The sequence below is a fragment of the Embiotoca jacksoni genome, unplaced genomic scaffold, assembly GCF_022577435.1.
Source record: "Embiotoca jacksoni isolate LCO1_2020_lvr unplaced genomic scaffold, fEmbJac1.0.p SCAF_11, whole genome shotgun sequence".
Classification (NCBI taxonomy): domain Eukaryota; kingdom Metazoa; phylum Chordata; class Actinopteri; family Embiotocidae; genus Embiotoca; species Embiotoca jacksoni.
The window spans coordinates 4,299,002-4,321,413 of NW_027185241.1; the positions used below are offsets into that span (position 1 = coordinate 4,299,002).

The window sequence follows — 22,412 nt, forward strand, 5'->3', positions numbered from 1 at the left end:
TGTTTTGTGTTCTGAAGTACCACATCAACACAAAGCAGAAGCAAAGAGTTAGTTGCTGCTCCCTGCTGCGTGAATTAGTGCTCATGTTGTGGTCTCTGTATGTATCTTGCTAAATGTCACCGAGTCATGAAGCAGGCAATGACAGTGCCGAGTGAAAAACACAAAAGGGTGGCATCGATAGGATCCACACTCGTTCCTCTGCCTGCAGTATGTTGTGTCCTACCTGGTCGGTGCTGGTGGCAGTAGAACAGCTTGGGAGGGAGCTGATCCTGGCGCGACCACAGCAGCTGTGCCTACTGTTAGGGGGAAGGGGCTGGCAGGATGCAACGCTCCACCCTGAGGCAGCTGGGACTGGACCACAGGCATGGGAGCTATCTGGATGATCTGCAGAGGCACGGAAAGGGGAAGTCATAAAGAAAAGAAAAGATCAGATAGAAATCTATAAATGGGCAGTACAAGTGGTGAGCGAATGACTTTCCCCAACAAAATGTCTACAGTTTATAAAAGTTGTCATTAAATCAGTGAAGTGCTCGCTGACCTTGCTTCCGGACTGAGCCCCATTCTGGACAGGAAGAGGTGGTGCCACGATGGGAAACTGATGGGCGGGGGTTGACGCAGTCCGTACTGTTGCCATGGGAACAAGCATTTTACCCTGGAGCACCGGAGACTGTGTTTGTACTGATGAAGAGACAGAGAGACAGGGAGCATTTCACTGGGAGTCCACACAGATCATTCGCTGTATATATCGTATTGTCATAACTGCTGTTTGAGCCTTTACCTCTAGCTCCCGGACTGACCACTCCCAATGCCGGGCTGGACGCATATCCTGTTAGGGAACTTGTACCCTGCTGCTTTCCATTAGCCAAGGACATGTGTGTTGGTGGAGCTGTGGGCAGGTTGAAGATACTGGTTTGCTGGCTGAGGTGGTGAGGCGGACTCTTGGGGTTGGTGTTGGCAGAAAGGGTTGGTAGAATATACTGAACTTGTGTGATGGCCTTACCGCCAGGGGGTGCCAGGGAGGAAGCAGGGAGGAACTGGGGCTGAAGCAGGGGCAGAGGCAGGGGCCCGTTGGTTTGGCTATGTGGAGCAGAAACCGCTGTGGAGGGAAGGCCGTGCTGCTGGGAGGGATGATGCAGGTGGGAGGGGGTGATGAGCTGTACGGCAGGTTGGGCAGACAAAGCCCCGCCTAACACCAAATTAGTCACTACGCCACCTGTGCCAACACCTGCACCTACGGGATTAGGTGATGATGACGAGTAGTACCCACCCCCTGTGGCTACGGCCCCGCCTCCTGATCCTGCACCAATCAGAAGTTGAGGCTGCTGCTGGGGAGTCAGGGACTTCCTCTCTGGGGGATGCGGGCTGGATGAAGTGCCTCCATCTCTAGGCTTGCTGGCAATGGGGAGCGGTGTGCTGATAACAGGACGCATTACATTGGTCACCACCGTGGAGGCCACCCTAACAGTGCCAATGCCCAGGAGCTGGTTCGCACCCAGTGAGCCTAATGATGAGGAAGGAGGTCCTCCAGCTGGAGATGTGGACATGACCGACTGGCCAGAGGAGAGCGAGAGAGAGGGGGCTTGCATGCTTCCACCTCCCTCACCCCCAAATGTGTCCTTTCCCTCTCCCTCTCCTCTTTCCTTCCTCCTGTGGTCGGAAAACCCTCCTCCTGCTGCTCGCCCCTCATCATAACGCTTGCTGGTGGGGTACGAGGACAGTGAGACGCTCCTGCCGTGAGGGGTATGATGTGAGGAAGAGGTCGATGCAGAGGAGCAGATGACTGGAGCAAAAACTCTCTGGAAAGGAGGACAGAAAGATGTAAGAAAGGTTTTAAAACTACCAATCAATCTGTCACGGATAAACTGAAAATAACTGAAGTAAGTTGTTACCTTTCGATCATTTTCGTCTCCTGAACCGTTGTCACTGTCGCTGTCAGTCACCCGCTCCTTACACTTGAGGTCTATGGAGCTGCTAGGATAAGGGTCCTCTGTGGAAAAGAAAAATTCACTACAGCTACACTTGACATTCCTTAAAACGTATCATCCACTTCAGAGAGAGGGCCTGATTTACTAAAATCTAAAATAACGGGTACCAAATTGCGTGTTTTCTCCAAAAATTAGCACATTTATTTTGCACCCCGTTTTGCAGGGGATTTACTAAGAGTAATTGCATCATTGAAATCAGGTGAAAATCGCTGTATTTAATTGAGGGGTTTGCGTGTGTTAAAGTGATTTTAGCCATGAAAAACAGAGTGACCGCAGAAGGAAAAGGAAATCTGTTCCCATTGAATTTAGAAATATAAACAAGAACAAAACGCTATATAGGAGATTATCAGCAAGAAAGTCAATACTGTGGGAAAAACAAAAAGGCGAACCCACACCTGAATAACGGGACTGGGTGGGATATCCAAGCAGCGATACGCTGGAATATCCCAGAGGCAGGAAAATGCTGAGTCGTGAGAAGTTTTTTTTAATTGCTGGTATTTCGTGGCTCCTCCTTGTTATTGGCTGTCAATCATTATTCAGTTCATTTAGCAACTCAGAAATGTCATCGCTGACAAACAATACGTCTGAATAATTTCTCCCTCTGTCATCTCTAAAAATGTTTCCACGGGGGTATAACCACGTTCTCTACGTATTGTTTGGTTTCTCTGCGTCTTCTTCTCACGACAATAAGATCAGCAGTCTCTCCTAATGTGCGTAGCTGATTAATACGTTCCTTTTGGTCGTACTAAAATACACGCAATCACTTCTCCTATTTCTACTTTCAGGGTTAGGAAATATCGTCGCGGGTGATAAATTGTTCTATTTGCATTTCCCCTCCCAGTATTTTGCACCTTCAAGCAGAAACGCCCAATGTTACGTATGCATGCAGGCAAACACGCAAAATGGACAACGCGTGTTAAATTGCATATTTGAAAGACGCAGTCCTCCCTGCACATTGTTAGTAGATCAGCTGGGACATTTTTTTTTGCGGGTGGTGTGAAGTTGGCACGTGATTTTACACACGCAAACCTTTAGTAAATCAGGCCAAAAATGTTCAGAACAGAAAGAAGAGGATAAACATCTCTTTTTCTCCAAGATTGTTCACTCATTACAGCCAAGGTGGTTTGACCTTATCTTAATATTTCAAGTCTAATCTAGGTTTTTTTTCGTCACAGTTTGTTACCAAATGAAACCAGATGCAAACACTGTGCAGCTCCTATAAAACTGGCTGTATTGATTGCGTTCTACATTTTGCAAGCGGTGGTGCATTTGCAGCTATTCAGTCAACAATGTTTTGATACATCTTTCACCGAGTGGGAGATATTGCCAGTGGCAGAAACTCCTGATATCTCAGACTCAGAATCACATTTCGGAGGTAAATGGGAACGGTTTTCCACACTCATAATCATTGGATACATGATTATATGAATGGGGCGTGTCTGTCAGCAACGCCTCTATTATTTTGTGACAAGATAACACAAGTGCATCAGTGCTGACATTTAATACTACTCCTGACTGAGTATCTCATTGCACCATTGATTGGTATTTTCACATGCAGCTAGAGAATTTCCACAAAGTGGGTCAGTGACACAGGAAGCGGTTTAATATCTCTAATGTAATCTGGCTTCATGGGTAGAGCAGGGCTGCCTTCTCACCAATGACATCATCATCTCCTTCCTCCTCACAGATAACCATGCGCTCCTCATCACTGGTCATGTCCTCGCTGACCCCCCGCTGAGACTGTGACAGCGGAGGAGCGTGGCTCGAAAACTGACTGCCACCGTCCCCACACATCTGAGAAAATGAGGAGGCATGTTAGGATGGCTTCTCATTGGTGTCATATGTTTCTCTTATAGTCTACCTTAAGTGTGAGAGATGCCCATTTATGGCTGAAAATTAATTTCAGTCTATTGTCACAATTGCCAAAAGGGTTGTTTTTTTTCTCTTTTTTGTCATGTTTGCGAAAATCTAATCTGAAAGAGAAAACTAGTTCTGCTGCAGTGACAAGTTATATTTACGCCAACAGCTCCAAAACACTGATTATGTCACCAATGACTAGCCTCAATTTATGTTTACAATGTCCTGAGTTACACATAAGTCAACTTTCCTGGTCGATGAGCTGTTCTCTCTTACCTGTGCCAGCTCTGCCAGGGCTTGTGTATTACCCCTGTCACTCCGCTCCATGCTGTGCATGGCACTTTGAGAGAAGGCTCTAGGACGGGTAAGTTGGCCCACATGCCCCTCTCCTGTACTCCTCTCAGACACGCCCACCAGACCTGGACCAACACCCTTCAGCTCCACAGAATGAGGCTCTATGATGAGGCAAAAAACAGACTGTTAAACTGGATGGATGATAGTAATGGACACAACAGATGATCTGTTTATGTGTATGTTGCATGTTGTGAGAGCGGAGTAAGACCAACCGGTGGATTCAGACATGCTCCTCTCTCGGATGTCTTTGACCCCTGGTACCCCGCGGCCGTCAGAGCTGGACTTCTTCCTGTCTTTGTTGCACCATTTCCAGTCTGGGTGAGCCTTAAAGTGGGCCTCTTTCACCTGGGAACCAAAGAAGGGGTGTATATATGTATATGTGCCGCTGGTTGGCTTCTACTGTACATCATAGGTATTTAACTGTGTGTGTTTTTCTGTCTGCAAATTTATCGGTGTACCTGGAAGGCCAAATCATGGTACTTCTGTTTCTCTTTAGGTCCAAGAGCGTACCACCACTCCCCAAGAATCTTGCTGACTGTCCTGTTGTCCTGATTTGGGTGCCGCTGGTGAACCAATGCTCGATGGCGCTTACTGAAAATCATAAATGCATTCATTGGTCGCCGGATGTGGTCCTTCTCCCTCTGAAACAGTGATTAAGAAATACAGAGAGAAGGTACAGTACATATTTCAGTTAAAGGAACATTGAGACAAGTAATGTTGTGGGAGTAGTGAAAAAAAAAACTACCTTTCCTGGGCTGCTTTTGTCTCCATCTTTAGGCAGCGCACTGAGGGACTGCGTACGTCTCTTTACTGGTGATATAGCGAGGGGCTGCTCTGGTACGACTCCTGGGAGGAAGCTAAAGGAGACAAATACATCCTCTGTCTGTGATCTTTATCAGATATGCTTCTCGAGGACCACACTCATATGCACGCTTTTATATCTTTCCCTCTTTAATATTTAAAAACGGAGTAATTTTGTACTTCACATTGGGTATTATTTACCTTAGAACTGAAAGTCTATCAGATGTAGACACAGAGCACAAGTAGTTCATCTCCCATGAGACACATCAGCAGATTCAGCAGATAGCTCATCCATTTCAGTAGCTGACAGCCTGGCCACTGCCTTTCATATAGTGATAGAGACCAGAGATGGAATGCTTTTGTTCCCATCTGCTTTGTTCTGGCATTGCGCTCTTCTGCCCAAATTAGAGCGAGGATACAGAAAATATCACACTCCCTTACTGTATGTGTGGGTACACCGCACCACACAGAAAATGACTGTGAAGGCTGGCTTGGACAAATACATAACCACTTTAACAGATGGACAATGATGTGCTCCGTGCATCTCTGAGTGTTCTAATAACCTAACTGCTTCACCTACAGGAAAAAATAGAAATGCTGCTCTTACGGGTCATCCACGTCACTCTCAGTTTCACTGTCAGGCCTCTCCCTCTCCGCATCTCCTTTCTCCTTCTCTGGAGGAGGCTCATCACAGGATGGGGGAGGCCTGGATGGGGGAACTCTCTCTACAGTGGGAGGTGCCTCTGCAGGCTCCTGTGACTGCGCTGCCACCCCCTGACACTCTGTGGAAAAACAACAAAGAGATCATTTCAGCTCAGAGTAAGGTAAACTATACGTAACATTCAAAACAGTATAAACATCAAAGTATAGTTACATAAAACTGGCTATTGGGGTCAGCTCCAAATGTATACACTACCTGTCTTCAGACTGGCTGCTTGGGGGTGGTTGACTGGGTGCTGGCCCTCTCCTGGCTGAGAAGAAGCATCTGATTGGGTGGGTGCCAGAAAAGGGACCAATGAATGCCAAGGGAAGACTGGAACTGACCGGGGCTCGACATTGGTCCACACTGTAAAAAAAATAAAGTACCACTTGTGAACACAATGATGTCCATAACTTCATAATATGCTGCCCTGCTCGGAAATTAGATTCACAAGCATCAGGCTCTCTTACATTCATATTACCAAGACACTGTTTTTATTATTTGGGGAATATGAAGTCTTCAGTGCAACACTAAAACAGTTGCATTTCTACTCCAATGATCAACTTATTTCTAAAAATTACTTTGCAATGTCATCATACATACTTTTTCATTAGTAACACAAATACAAAAATCAGGCAAAAAATAAAGCTCAGCAATTATAGTGGTAGTTTCTTTGGACACAGAGCACTACTAGTTTTCACTTTACTCATGTAACCAGGGGCCAGTTAACATCTGGGACAGTAGGTAAAGGCAGTTAATTACAGGATCGCAAAGAAAAGTACCAATGCTTTCAGAACTGCCAAGAATATCAGTGCTGCCAAAGTAGCAGACCTCCATCCACTCAACTGGTTAAATCTCTCCAACAACAGCAGATGTACAAAAGGACTCTCTGTCCTCAATAACAGGCTGAATGGAGAACAGAAGCTGTTATACTGAATCATCATAAATGAAACAAGGCTATATAGACATATTTTTTTTAATTTCTTAAAGAGAATAACTCTTATTAACAAAAACGTTGCCACAAAAACATCAAGTAACAAAATCCTTTCTCTTAAAGCCTCCAAAAATAGTTTCTGGATTGCATTTATACTTCAGCTAAAATATAATGAAATACCGCTACATGTACACAGATTTGGCATAAAGGATAAAGTATTCTCAAAAGAAACAGAAGGTAGGTGACATGAACTAACCAAACATGCTTAATCCTTGGCGAAGATACTGAGGATTCTCTGATGAAAACATGGTTCAATAATCCTTGATGTCTCTCCAAAAAGAAGAAAAATACAAAACAATGATATGTCCTTTAAAAATGTCTATTCTACAACACAGAGAAATCCAGGTGAAGGAACATATTTGATCCAAAACCTCGAGTAGATATTGTTGGGAAGCTCACAGATGTCGACAAGTGCTCACTGGTGTCTGTATCCGTTTCATCCCTACAGGTTGCAGTCATTTTTCAAAAATAATTACTGCATCATCCCCGGCATGATGAGGATTTTTAAGATGTGGCATAGAGAGGTATCCTGTTAATAATTAAAATACGAGAGTAGTAGAGTCCATCTCTCCGTATCACAGAATGCCGCAATCTAACAACGCACACGGAACCACCAAACATCAGCGGACAAAATGTACTATAAACGATTACAGAAACAAACAAAACTTAAGTTAAACTTATACGAAAGCAACAGTGTATTGATTGATGATGACTATGATCGAAGGCAAGGTTCCTCCTCCCTTTGGTCTAATTACCCCCGATGCCCTCTCCCTGTTTGTTTACATTACTACAGCAGCTTGGCCATGAAGGGGTTAACAAGGCCTCTATCCCATCCACGACCTGGGTTAAAACATCCGCCCGGAAACTACGCAGTCTTTCTGGGCCATGTCACACCGTGCTCTGCGCTAAAACACAACGGCAGGCAGGTCGGCTCGGCAGGTACTAAGAAGCACATAAAGCCCCCCCCCCCCCCCGGAGTGATACAGCTAACGGGGCTGATGTAAGAGAGCACCGTATCGATCAGGCTAAGCAGCAAAATCGGGGGATCCGTCTATTTTTTTTTTTTTTTTTGACTTGGGACAAATGTGCCTGTTGTCCAAGCGTTCACTGTTTACTTAATACTTGCTGATTCATATAAAAGGGACCACGGAGACGAGAATTTAGCTGCCTCTTGCAACAACCGGAGCCTCAAGTGCACCGCTCCAAATTGGACCAACCTCTCGGGAACGCCCCTGGTCGTGCACCCACCGCACAGACACGGGCAAAAGAAACGCAATTGTTCTCATAACTCAACTACAAAAGGTGTATTCACGAGTTACGGACTGCCGACATTAATCCGCAGAAGACTTGTTTGACAAGTGCACTACTCATAAACGCCAAACTTGTTTCTCCCATTACTTTGCCCACCTAAATGGCGACGTGCACCTGTTTTAATAACAGTTTAGTTAACACCTGACCAACAACAACAACAACAACAACAACAAAATCACCTCAAAGACGAGCACCCGGTAACTTATTCCTGGTTTAGTACGCGCAAGCAGACGTCGTTGACCGTAAATCTGGTGCATTCATCCATCAAACCCCCCCGCTTGTGCTTACAACCCCGCTATCCATCAGTTTGTTACCGAGAGAGCCGCTTCACAACACCGCCGCTATCGCACCGGCCGGTGCTCCTCCTGTCCCACCTGGACACAAACCTGACGTGGAGCTAGCAAGCTGATGAGACTACAAACACGGCGACAAAAGCGACCACGGTGAGGACGACTCCTGGCTCCAGTCAGCGAGGAGAAACGGGGGAGGAGGGTGGTGGTGGTGGTGGTGGTGGGAGGAGGAGAAGAATCGCAGTTCCTGCTGTATTTTTTTTTTTTTTTTTTAATTCCTCTTCGGTAAAGCTTTCAAGGCAGCAAACGGGTGGCTGGTTTGAAGATGCCCGACTACAGGACCCGAGCCTGGCGGGGCGGCGGTGGGGTGGGGGAGAGAGCGAGAGAGAGGGGGGGGGGAGGCTTTTTTTTTTTTTTTTTTAAAAACCCAGGGATGTTGGGTTAGAGCCGTTGTAGAGGTCCGTCTGTCTGCAGCAGGTTAGCTAGCCACTTCGTGCGGACGACATCGGCGCGCACACCGTCCAGTCCGTTTAATACTTGGGCGTTACGAGTTTGGTTTTGGGCCACAAAAGTCCTCGTATCGCATCTCCACAGCTCCGAGGCCGAGTTTACTCCCTTATTATTATTTTTTTTGCCTCGTTCTCTCTCTCTCTCGCAAGCCTTGGCCCTTTCTTTCTCTTTCCCTCCCTCTTCCTCTTGTTGTAAACTAGGCTGCTTGCCCCCCTCCCCTCCCCTCCCCTCCCCTGTACTCACCCCCCTCCCATTCTCGTCCTGTCAACCTCGCCCAGCCTTGTCCCGCCTCCCTCGGCGAATCCCACTCGGCTATTGGCCAAGGCGGCAACCTGTCATCTGCCCGCCGCGAGCCCTGATTGGCCGGAGTGTGCGCTGGAATGCCAGTCATATGCAAATTAACCCCGGCTTTACGACCATAAACCCTTCTCGCCTCAAAATCTGAACTTCTTTTAAATCCATAATATCAGTAAATAAACAGCGTAAAGTCGCTGTATTGTATCCATATAAGAGCACAAGCTGGCCTCCAGGTAACGCGACGAAACGGCGTGTTTTTGGGTTTCTTTCCGTAACCACCCCCAGGCTCGTGTCATTGGCGGAGGAGTCGTAGTAAACCTTGACTGATGCGTGAAAGCGCCAATCAGACGCCGACACTCAGATGTAGGCCAACCAATGAATGAATCGAAGCCAGCTAAAATCCCTCCCACCTTTACAAATGCTCGACTTAATACCGAAACAGACCATCCATGCAGGGAGGCGCTCGTGTGCTGCCTGCTGTTTACCTGCCACGCTGCTGTTAGTCTTTTTTATGCAATCTGCACATTGATGAGGGCATTGAGGTCAAGATGACAATACATGAGCATGCAGTAGTATTTGTAATGTTTGTATGTCTGTTTTTACAAAGTTGACAGCAAACATACAAGCTCACTGTTTATTTAAAAGAGGGATTGTAAACCCTTTCTCTAGTGATGCTGTAACTTTGCTTTAAGAAACACAGCTAACAGCAGAGAGGCTCGTGATGTAATTTTCCACCATAAAAAGCCCTTTCCAATCCCCAAACATTTTTCCATCTCTCCATCAAGCAAATGTGCCTCCCCCAGACAGAATTTCAAATGCTCTGATGCAACACTCACAAGGACGAGGGGAGAGAGGGAGAAAAAAGAAGAAGAGAATTGAAAACAGCAGAGTAGGGGTTGGTTACAGAAAGAGAGGAAAAATGGGTGGAACAGGCCAGGAGTGGAGAAGACTGGAGGGTAAAAATAGACAGAGTCATTTTCAGCAGGAGAGGCGGGCGGGAAGGGAGGGAGGGAGGGAGGGAGGGAGAGATGTGGAAGGGGGGGAGGGAGAGTGGAGAGAAAACAACTTGTGAAAACAGAACTTCTCTTAAAAGGGAGGAAGGGTGTGGGGGGCCAGAGATGGGGGGGACGGAGAGAAACAAAGGGAAAGCATTTAGATGCCTGCATTGGCTATAGGCACGACACAGATGAGACAGACAAGAGGACTTGTACGTGTGGTATGCTTTTCTGTCATATTGTATGACTCAAGAAGTCATGCTCATCCTGGCTCATGTATCCATAAGAGAAATACAATAAAGGGAGGGACTTAATTACCACCATCAGCCAGTTAGCACATCAGGAGCTGGAGACCTGACCAATAAGGCTGAGAGCCACTGGCAGCTGCCGTCTTCAGTAGTAAAAAAAAAAAAAAGTCCTGGGTTACACTTCTCTGACACAAAACAATGAGAAACCTAAATGTGGATTTGCGCAACTGAAACAAGACCTGAAGAAAGATAAATCATTTTCTAACAATCTAAATAAACTGCAGTAAAGTGCTCCACTCCGGATGTGTTTTCTCATGCCACTGACATCAGTAAAGCATCATCCATGTCTTTTCTTCTTTTAAGTCCGGGGTGATAGAGAAAGGATTGCACTAATAGGCCTTAGAAGAAGAAACAGAGAGAGTAAGAGATTAGGGCTTATCAACTGCACTGGGCTCTCAACAAGTCAATCCAGGGGTTAAGGGGAGGGAGTTGAACAGCTTGGCTCAGCGGGTAAAAGGAAAAGAGGGTGAAAGAGGGCAGGGGAGGAGATGAAGGATTACTGTGGCTGTTCAGTGGTTACAACCCTGGGTAAACATTACCAATTATTCAGAGCACGCTAATGAGTGTTTTCTCTGGCTTGGTTTTGAATATGACAAAATTTGGTCTCGTTGCAAATGTATTTGTGTAAAAGTAGAGGAGACAATTTCGGTTGCCACATCTATTTTAGCACAAAAGATGTGCTGTTAAGATAAGAAAATCTGTTGACTCCTTGCACATAAAGTTGCTCAGAGGAGGTGAAGTCAACATGAGATGATGGTGGGAAACCACAGAATTTTAGCACTTAGTCATAAAACAGAGATAAGTGGCGAAGACTGCCAAGAGTAAGAGAGAAGGTGTGAAGAAAAAAACCGTCAAAGAGAAATTCCCCCTAAGCTAAGCTTAACTATCTCTCCCTGCTGTCGTGCTGGCAGTGCAATATCTGTGTAGGAGTTCAGCGGCTTTCATTAGCTGTCTCCTCGAAAAGACATCATGCTTTTAATGTGCGTATGTGTTCATGTCTTTAACCCCCAATTGCATCTGTCAAACGCCGTGTGACATCACATAAGAAACTTTTTCTCCTCCTCTTTACCGTCCACCGGCACAATGCAGGCGGAGCGCCGCCTTCGCTCACTCTCCCGTCCCATCTCTCGCATCCCTTAATTTATCTTCCACCCCTGTGCTCTGTGTCTCTCCCTCCCACAACCCACCATTTGCTCCGTCCAATTATAACTCGATCTACCAGTCCTTTGCAGTTACCATGGCAACAGCTATGTTGGGCACAGGTTCCCATGTCGCCCGTGGTCACCGGTCTGCCACTGACCATCACCGTCTATTGCATCAAAATAAACAATTGTTTTTACATGACTTATAGACACGGAGAGGGATGACTTTCTAGGACACAAACAGAAGATCTTTTTTAGACACTGGACTTTTAGTTTCACTGAAAGTAAAAAAAAAAAAAAAAAAAAAATGCTACTTCACATTTCAGTCAGACGTTGAAAAACCACATCTACATCATTACGTACTGAGGAGACCGGCAACATGGATACACTCGAAGCAAAAGACTCTCCACAGGCTGTGGCCCCATATGCAGGCTCATTAACACGCCTCTCAACAATGAACAAGCAGCAGTGGGGAAAATATGAAACATTACTCCAGAACAGTGTTTGGAAACCTAGACCCCATCCATCCAGAGTGAAGGTACTTGTAATGTATGTGTTTGGCCATCTGGGGGCACTACTGGCCTGCAGATAAATAGCTAACAAACCGGCAGCACCAGAAAAGCAGTGCAAAGACTGTGAAGCTGGAGATGCAAGGAAAGAAGAGGAGGAGAGTGAGATGAAGGAAGGAAATTCCAAAGCAAAATACAAACTCGTTTCAAACTTTGGCAAATGAGGAACAAATCACAACTATGATCTCCCCAGAACAATGAATATGAGAAGCAAAGACCCTGAAGAATCAGTAACAAATTTGAATATTGTTCTAACTTTACATGCATGAGAGTCTTGGAGCCACCTCAGACTAAGAAATCCCACTGCACGGTGCATTTTGAGAATCTCCCCAAAGTATGTTTCGCCCTATAGGAAATAGGATTATCGTTGCACATGACTTTTGTGGTAAGTCTTGAAGGCTTCACATGTGCTTTGGTGCCAGTCTAGATGCCTGTGTGATCCAGATGTGGTTGTTGCCATGGCCATGGAGGATATGCAGGGCTTTAAGCGTTACGTAAAGCAGGGGCGGGAGGGAGTGGGGATGTTATTCCCGGGTATCCGTATCCGGGTAGACCAGGATGAAGAGAGCGAAGTGGAAAGGAGGGGAAGCGAAGCCACTGCAATGCGATGGAGCAAAGGGTTAAAAAAAATGTGTCAGAATTCTTTAGAAAGAAAAATCAAAAATTAGACAGAGGAAGGCGGGCGAGCAGAGAAAAAGATGTAACCGAGTGAAAAATTACAGTGCGAAAAAGTGTATTCAAATGTACTTAAGGGAGTGTGACATGTTTACTTAGAGTTGCACAAGCTGTGTGTGCATGTTTGTATGTGCGAGTGACACAACAAGACAGAGATGGAGAATCATAGTCCCTACATAACATATAAAGGCAATTTGACTTTTAATCATCTCCAATTAGAATACTGACATACGAGTAACCTCCAAACATAATCCTTATATAAATGCAAAATGCTGAAAATGCAAAAATATATCTTCTTTTGAAGAAAAAAAAAATCATGCTAATCATAATTATGACCACAGACATAATGATGCAGCAGAGTATGCGAGATGCCGCGCAGTTTCAACATCGTCACACAGAGAACGCTGGTGTTTCTGGTGATATGGGTACAAAGAGAAACAAACACACCTTCTTCACTGACTTCAGAGCTGGACAGCTGAAGACTGACACTCAACAATGCTACATTCACTCTCAGTAAATGTAAAAAAAAAAAAATTAAAAAAAGTAAAATATTTGCTGGAAAAATGCTGATAATGGGAGTATTTTTATGTTTAAAATGAACACGTCACTGGAACACTTCAGTCACCGTTTGAATAATTGAGAGGAAACCCTCCGATTATCCAGGATCATTTCTGTTTTCAGGGAATGTTGACTAAAACACCGAAAACGGCTGGAGAGGGAGCCGTCAATAACGTGTTGGTGCGTAAACACATGTGAGCGTGCTGAAGTTCCTCCTCTCCCAGTTAAAAGTGACACAGTCACACGTGTCACACAAACACACACACAGATACACTCATACACACACATACACACACACAGAGGGTGTTATTTCTATTTGTGAATATTCTGTGTTATGTACAAGCTACATCAGTGTGATGTTTGCTTTGTTGCCATGGCAACAGACGTTTGGCGCTCTCACATCATATCCGGTACTCTGTGATTGACACTTTGTTACTCTGTCTCATACACACACATACGCATGCAACACACACGTGACACCATAAAAAAAAAGAAAAAGGGTCTCATCCTTCACCTTGTCGCTAACAGTTTTCCGCCCGTTCCTTCAACAGTTTCATTTTGCAGGAAGTTAAAGAGGCGCCTAAAAAGACATTTAATTTATGTACTCATTAACACGCCTTTGGTGGTAAAGCACAGACGCAGACGCACATGCGCACATGCGCACACACACACACACACACACACACACACACACACACACACACACACACACACACACAACGCTTTGTCTTAAAAGTGTGTGACAGTGTCCGTTTAACTGAGCCAGGGTATTGTTGTGTTATTTCTGAGTGAATGAACAAATACAGCATATCAATGTGCATGTGTAGGATTATATTGTAGAGAAGAGAAGAAGAACTAACCGACCACCTTTCTCTAAACTGTATGCATTATAATCTGCTCCTTTTTTCCTCACATGTTGTGGTCCGTTTGTCTTTTCACACACGAAATATACACTTAAATAAATGATTGATAAGGTGCTAGAATGATATTAGTTTGCTGTGATATCAGCTATATCGTCCTTTTATTAAGTGACATATTTCACAGCAGTTTCATTCAATCGTAATGAAACCAAAGCGCCTTCCTGACCAAAAGAACACTTAGTTTGCATTTTATCTATTCATCTAAATGTTTGGTTAAATAATGATCTCCTTTAAGAGCCTGATAAATCTTAGAGTTATTCGTATCCCTAAATAGATTTAACGTGTCGTCATTGCCGAGTCGGTAACTGAGAATTTCAATAGTCACTGCAGATTTTGAACTGTTTTCACTCTCACATGAACAGACATGTGCACAGTTTGCCACAAATTGGATTCAATTAAAACTCTGTATCTGCAGTCTGTATAATATAGTTATTACATTTGCCTAAAGACACACATTTATATCATGCAAAGACACTTCAAGATCAGGAGGTGTAAAATTATGTTATCAGGGGAGTTAGAGTGCCAATTCCTTTTTATTACTGGTAAACAATTCCCAGTGGTTCCAGAGAGCAAAAATATGTATATTTTCATAATATTTATACACTAACACAACAATATTTAACATAATTTGACAAACAGTGAGCTACAATTTAAAACTTAAATGAAAAAAAAAAAAAAGGCATGTTATTGATTGCTGATATTTCACAAGCTGATAAGAATACACTCGCACCTACACAAACTTGCAAATCGCAAACACGCCAAAGGTGTGATTGCACATACACGCATGCACAGGGTTTCCTACTTTCCCTTGTATTTCACACTCTCTTAAGACCATATGCAAAAGCTCACACGCGCTTTCTAACTCTACAGAAAACACCCACGTGCTCCTCACACGCTCACAGCCGAGCGTGCACGCACTCACACAAAGAGACGCTATCCATTCATCCGCCGTCCTTTCAGCCGCAAAAGAGGGGGATCTGAGGAGGGGCCGTACACTCAAAACGACAGCGCTCCCTCCGCCGTCCACTTCTCTGTCACACTTGTGAACGTCCGCTCATCGATAAGTACATAAACAGCCAGGGCAAAAGGCTCTGGTGAAGTGAATTACACCAACTGATAGTACGTGTCCATGTATAACAGAAGTGAGAAGTAGGCCCTCATTTTCAGCAGATGAGGAATAATGCTCTTTCCCACATACGTGCACTATAGTACAGCAATTCCCACACCGGAGTTTGAGGAATGAATTCTTCACACACCCACACAATACTCACATACTTACAGTATATATATCCTACACACACACGCACACGCACGCACACACACACACACACACACACACACACAGAATCAACCCACCTTGGTATTGCCGGCCAGAAGGGCTGCTCACACCGTATTTCACTATATCATTACATGAGTCACTATTAAACAAACAAACACATGAGCGCGCACACACAGCAGGAGTCAGCGGAAACAGTTTGTAGTGAGTAAGAAGAACAGTTGCTAGGGTCAGGAAGTCGTCAACCCCACACACACACACACACACACACACACACACACACACATAATAAGCATGTCGGTCGGACTTAATCAATGCATTTGATTTCCTCTTTTATGTCTTTTTATCCATGCTGTCATCTTCACTGACTTTCCTCATTCTCTTTGTGATCTAAACCCCATTTTCTTCTCCCGCTCTAAAACACCAAATCAAAAACAAGTTGGGGGAAACGGTCTGTAACTGGCCTACATACGGTTCATCCAGCCCACAGGTTCCATACCCATTTTTGCTTTCCTCTTTAAATGTTAATTTCTTGTGTGGCACCGATTCAAAGCACCGAGTCTCTGTCGGCACTTATCCCTCTTCCCCTCCTCCATTATCCTCTTTTTCTTCAAACTTCTCATTCCTTTCTATCACAACTCTGTGCGGTTGTACTGAATCTCAGCCGTATCGTGAGGTATGCTAACCACCACTCTGCTACAAAGTTTGTGTTTACAGTATAATGACTGGTAATATAATCCTGTATAACATTCAGTCTAATACCTATAAGACAACAGAGAAACACCAAAGCATGCATGTCCGTGCAAATATTTTCTCTTTTGCAGGTTCTCTCACTCACTCCGAGACACACTCACTCTGAGACACACTCACTCTGAGACACACTCACTCTGAGACACACTCACTCAAACACACAGTATTATTTTTTGTCTCTTTTACATCTGCAATTAAAATCCAAAACAACAATGAGTATGAATTATTACTTTGGCAATTTTGTCATTTTAATAAGAGTGTTTGGCTGTATTATAAAGTTTTCTAATAGTATTAAAATATTTTATGACGCTCAATAAGCCAAACCCCCCCCTTCGGACTGAGTAACAGAGGTGGATCCTTCGTACTTCACAGGGTCCTGACTCGTGATTTTAGTGGATATAGTGTCACCAGCAGTGATTCCACTGAGCCTAGTCCTGACCTGGTGAATCACATGTGCTTGTCCCAGGGCTTACACGAGGCACGTGACCAGCTTTAGCATTTAGTTTGGTGTTACCAGCAGACATGAGGATGGTGGACCGACAACTAGCCATATGGGACAACAGCATGCCAGCTAACAGGAGCTTCTTTTATTGGGCATCAGCACACTCAAGTCGCAGCAAGCTCATGAGAATCTAACCTTGAACTGCACGGCAGGTTTAAGTTATTATTTCAAACTAAAAAACATTATGAAATATTTTTGTAATTTTTTTTTTTTGTTCAAAACAATTATGATTGTTTCATGAATGATTGTTTAGCTGAAGTAGAGGAGTGAAATACAACACAGCATAATAATGTCTGACAAGTATTTAGAGATCACAAGCAAAACATAAAATATAGAGAGAAACAAATCACTGGGCAAGCTCCTTTCAAGTTATTATTTAATTTAATGGGAAAATGTCATTTGAAAATTAAACCATCTAAAAAAAACCCTCTCGATCTGTGTGTGAGTGTGCATGTGTGTGTGAGACTACAAAATAAAAAAAGAAACTCGTGAAGCTACATTTACCCTTAATTTGCTTAACCTTCTCATTATCTGAATTTGTATGTCACTTGCAGTAGGTTCAGCTAAATTCACATGAATGCAAATAATTTTTTCTTCCGTTTTTCCTTCAGTACTTTTCTCTCTCGATGTAGCGGCACAATCACTGCATCTCTATGGAGTCTCACTCTGAGTAAAAGAATTATTGCCATCTTGCTGCAAAATGATGGTTAACATGCAAGTTCAAGGTCACAGTAAACAGAGCGTCTCTGTCCATCCTGAGCTGACACGGTGTGTGTCGGTAACTAACGTTAGTCACGCAGCAAAGGAAAACTACCCTTTAAAAAGGTGTGAGGAAATTCTTCTAATAACTGCATCTAGTATTGTATGGACAATGTGTAATTCAATTTAAACAAAAAAACTGAACAACATCAATTATGCACCAAAATACAGAGAGAGGGCCTAATCATTTTCACCACAATACTGAGGTTGTTGTAATTTCATAAATTTAGATTAATTAAAACAAGAGGGGGACATTTATGCCATTTTTTTTTTGTTTTGTAGATACAGAGGTACAATTTTATATATCTTTGAGGAATAAAGTTTGAGTCATGTTTCAAAAACAGAAAGTCTACTTTCTGTAACTATTTTTCACTCAGAAATAGACAATTTTTTTTCACTTCTTGTCCCTAAATAATAATCTATATCATCGATATTTTTTTCAGATTGGTAAAATGTTGGAAAAGTGATTGAAGCATTTCTGGTCGAGCACAAAATATACTATTTAATATGCTTTTCCACACATCTTTTTTTTTTCTGCTCTTCTCAAAATAACTGAAGTCCAGTTCACAGCAACTTACCTCTCAAAAGTTTCTCCTCATTCCTTCAGTCACTAACCACACATGCAAAATACACCCGCACATGTGCACCATACTCACCTGTGCCAGGACGTCCCATGATGATGTCCTTTCGGGGGACGGGGTGAAGACTCTCCGCTGGCAGGATCAGGGGCAGCAGAGCTGTGGGAGAGGGGTGACAGGGAACTGGCTGCTGGACCTCCCCACCAAACCCTGTGCCCCTGTTCTCCTCTCGTTCCGCAGAGCTGTCCGAGCTACTTGGAGCAGGAGCGGTGACCGTTGTGCTGACAGTAACTGACAGGGCCTGCAGGGGGGTGGCAGGCATGTCGGTGGTGGGGAGGGAGGAAGGTGTCGGGGAAACAAGCACCAGAGTTTGGGCTGGGCTCCGCAAGAGGACGGCGCCGTTGGGTACTGTGGCTGCAGTGGCATTAATAGGGACGGGAACCTGGAGGCCAGAGACTGGCTGAGGAGTAAGAGGGGTTAGGGCAATGTCTTTAGATGAAGTTTTATCTGTCCCTCCCTCGTTTCCTCCTCCTCCTCCTCCTCCTCTTCCCAAGGGACATTCTGTAAATTTTGCCAGTGGGACTTCGGGATTTCTCACAATGACAGGGGAGTCCCGCAAGGCCTGTTGGGAAACAGGGACCACACGACGAGGCCCTCCGTCAGTAGAGAGAGGAGAAGGAGGAGTTGGGGACACCAGCAGAGGAGGAGGGGAGGCAGCAGTGGAGGACGGGGGCCTGCTGGAGGACGGGGTGCTGACGCCTCTCGGTCGGGAGAAGGTGTGTGCGTGTGTGTAGGAATGCGAGGCTGGCGTTTGGGGGGACAGCACCCTGAAAGAGTTGTTGAGGTCGGCCTGCTCCAGCTCTGTCTTGGGTGTGTAATCGTGGTGGTGTGAGGGGAGGGGCGGCGGAGGGGGTGCGTCTGGCTTTCGCTTGCTGGGGCTCATGGGCACTGTAAACGTCAGGTTACTGTGGAAGGAGGGCTGGATGCCCGAAGTGTGTTTCTCCCTTTCTCCTCCTCCAGCTGGGGTTGTTGCCTTACTGCCCCCTCCCCCTCCCCCTCCTCCTCCCCCCGTGCCACTGGGCTGCCTGTGTCTCCGGTGTTGCAGGACCGGGGACGCAGTAATTGGGGAAAAGTTGGCCGGCCTGAAGCCGAACAGTGGAGAGGGTGAGGGAGAGGGGGCGGGGGAAAAGGGCGACTGGTTGGAGATGGGAGAAAAGGACGGGGTGCCAGAGCGGGAGCTCCCTAATGACACAAGCATGGTGGCGGCCTCACACTCGTCAAAGTCGAACCGTGACGACAGGTCATGAGGGAGGAGGGAAGGGAGGACCAAGCGGGGTCTGGAGTCTCCTCTGCTGCTGGTCTCACTGCTCTCTCTTGACGTGTCGTCCCACTCAAACTCACTGCTGGCTCTCCCCCGAAGGTCAGAAGGAGTGACTGTCCCTGAGCTGCTGCCTCCTCCTCCCCTCTCTCCACCTGCTGCCTCCATCTCTTTGGTCCTCATGGACAAGTGTCTGGAGCAGTATCCTCGACGCTGAGACTCCTTCATGCAGCCCTCCCTGGAGCACAGCCTCCTCCACTGCTTGCCATTGAACTTCTTGCGAATACCATTCGGCGTGCACACCACGTCACCCTTTTTGTATTTCTGCTGAGCCAATGAGAGGGGAGTCCTGGAGCGAGAGGAGGTAGAGGAGGACCCCCCACCGGAGGTCGGAGGAGGGGTCTGGGTGGGAGTGGTCTTGGATGGAGGTAGGTTTGAAGTGGTGCTGTTTATTTCAGACCCCAGCAGGGCAGGGGATGGGGGTGGCTGAGGACTAGCTATGGTGGAGAGGTGTGGGGGTCCCAGGCCCCGCACCAGAGTGAGGTGGGGGGAGGAGGGAGGGTAGCCACTGGACTTTGAGAGGATGTTTCTGTGCTGAGAGGTGCCAGCATTTGGTTTTGGACCAACGGTGAGGTGCATGTTAAAACGAGATACCTCAACATCTTCATCGGGAGTGTTGGGCTGCTTCTGCTTTTCTCTGTCGGAGTAATTATCTCCACAGCCGTGAACAGTGCCGGCCACTGCGCTGGAAGTCGCAGTGGAGGAATGGGTGGGTGGATGCACATTTCCATAGGTATGCCCTCCTGCGACCCCTTCATGCGGAAAACCATGACCCAATCTTGCTCCACCTCCCAGCACCCCCATTCCAATACTCAACTGGCACACTTCTCTCTCGACCTCCATCTCCTCCCGCCGCTCCCTCTCTTCCCTTTCCCTCTCCCGCTCTCTCTCCTTGGCCCTCCCACCATCCAAATGCGAGACCTCCCAGGGAGGAGTGAGCAGTCTCAGGCTTTGTCGGGACACCCACACAGCCTGACCGCTTGTTTTCCTTTTCTCTTTCTCCTCTCCCACCCTTGGACCCGCAGTTCCTCCGTCTTCACTCAGGTGCACCTGGTAAGGAAATGAGACACCAGGGTGGGGGTCCACCTGAGCAACAATACCTTCTCTGTACAGCAGAGGACCCCCTTCCTCTCCACCAAATGGCACACATACTTGGGTCCCAACAGCCACAGGTGCCATGCCAGGTGGGGGGGCATCCAAAATGAACTCCACAGTGCTCTCAGCCCCTGAGGACGTTGTCATCACGGTTCCACCATGAAAAGGGTATTTAACAAGGGTCTCCTCTCCTTGGAGCTGGATATCAACAGTACCTGCACTCACCCTACGCACCACCCCCGGTCTGAACACAGTTGATACGGAGTACGAGTCTCCATCACCTGCATCTTCAACCCCACTCGCCATGGTCCTCTTTATCTGTCGAGCCAAGACTCTCTGGTTCTTCATGCCTTTGGCCAGCGCTGCAGCGAGCCCTTCTGAGAGACTGGCCTGTTTATGGTGCGAGTTATGGAGAGGAGCTGGGATGTGGGAGTTCTTATGATGAAGGCTTGCTCCCGTTGCTTCCATCACATCCAGGTCAGCAGAGTGCTCGCTGGCTGTATCTGTGGAGGAGGAGCGCATTGAGTTTGGGGCCCCCTCCGACTCATTTTCCCCAGCTTGAGACTCTTTTTCCTGGGAATCCGCTCTCCTGAGGGCTTTATCCTCCGATGAGACAAGATGATTTGCTTCTGCAGCTTTACTATCCACAGTTAGCACTGATGGCTGATTACCTGAGCAATTATTACTTCTGCTATTACTGCCATTGATAAAAGTACTATGGCTCCCAGCACAACTGTTACTACTGTTAGTCATACTGTTAATACCACGTGTAGTGTTGCTGTTAGTACCAGTATTGATGCTGACGTTAATGCTTTTATTAATGCTATTACTAATATTGTTACTACTTGTAAAACTATTATTAGAAGTATTCATACTTTCACTGATTTTGCTGTTGACACTGCAGTAACTGTTATGTATGAGTGCAGGGCTGGAGGTAGGAACGGCAGTCATGGCACTTGAATTGTTAGCAAAGTGCTCATATGTGTATTTCTTCTTGGGTACACGAGCCTTAAATGTGGCTGTTTTCCTACTGGAGACTGAGCCTAAACCGGGGCTGTGATTGGTGGTGGGCGGGGGTGGAGCTGTGGAGGGTGGCACTGGGGCAAAGGTAGGAGATGCTACAGAGTCAGTGGGCAAGGTGCTATTTCCATTCGTGCTCGCCATCTTTTTTTCCTTTTCTGTCTTTTCTTCCACTTTCTTTCCGTCATTCTCAACCGACTCCACAGGTTTCCTCGGCTCAGCGGGCTCCTCCCTCGTGGGGTTATTGCTGTTTGTGATTGGTTCCTCGTTAGAGTTGGTGGTAGTGGGCGGGGTGTGTTTACGTTTGGAGGGAGCGCTGGGTGTGTGCTGTGTGGTTTTGACAAGCGTCTCCCTCTTGACTCTTTTGGGGTCTTTCTCTTGGAGGGGCTGAGAGCCCCCTCTCCTCCTCCCCCCTCGGCCTCTAGTTAACGGAGGAGACCGCCCTCTGTGTTTCTTTAATGGTCTCATCTCTTCTTCACTGTTCACAAAGTGCTGCAGATTGTGTGGCGCTCCTCTTCTTTCACTTCTAAGGCACTCCTTTTAGTTTTGTCCTCCTCTTCTTCTTCTTCTTCCTTTTTCTGTTCCTCTGTTCGCTTTACCGTGGTCTGCGAAGGAAGAGAGAGAGATGCAGAAGACAGGTGGTCATTTATTATCTTCATAATCAGAAAATGCTGAGAACAAAAATGACGTCATACCTGAAGTGTGCTACACTGCGCTGGCTATCACACTGGCTCAGGATCTGAAGTATGCTCTCATTCACTCTCCATGCCTGCCTGGTTCACTACACA

The 22,412-nt window shown here is 46.0% G+C and overlaps 1 protein-coding gene across 4 annotated transcripts in view; it reads right to left on the reverse strand.

Moving 5' to 3' along the window:
- The window catches only part of cicb (capicua transcriptional repressor b), a 37,576-nt gene that overhangs the window by 8,672 nt on the left and 6,492 nt on the right, over positions 1–22,412 (reverse strand). For 3 of the 4 annotated variants that reach the window (XM_069142386.1, XM_069142384.1, XM_069142383.1), the window contains exons 2-13: positions 18,210–22,229; positions 5,914–6,063; positions 5,605–5,779; positions 4,942–5,053; positions 4,655–4,837; positions 4,409–4,541; positions 4,119–4,297; positions 3,641–3,779; positions 1,890–1,987; positions 779–1,796; positions 539–678; positions 224–384 (exon numbers count right to left, since the gene is read on the reverse strand). In XM_069142386.1, the coding sequence (XP_068998487.1) occupies positions 224–384; positions 539–678; positions 779–1,796; positions 1,890–1,987; positions 3,641–3,779; positions 4,119–4,297; positions 4,409–4,541; positions 4,655–4,837; positions 4,942–5,053; positions 5,605–5,779; positions 5,914–6,063; positions 18,210–22,092 (6,371 nt within the window). In that variant the 5' untranslated portion in view covers positions 22,093–22,229. The remainder of the gene's footprint in view (positions 1–223; positions 385–538; positions 679–778; positions 1,797–1,889; positions 1,988–3,640; positions 3,780–4,118; positions 4,298–4,408; positions 4,542–4,654; positions 4,838–4,941; positions 5,054–5,604; positions 5,780–5,913; positions 6,064–18,209; positions 22,230–22,412) is intronic. The other variant, XM_069142385.1, reaches the window with a different exon arrangement.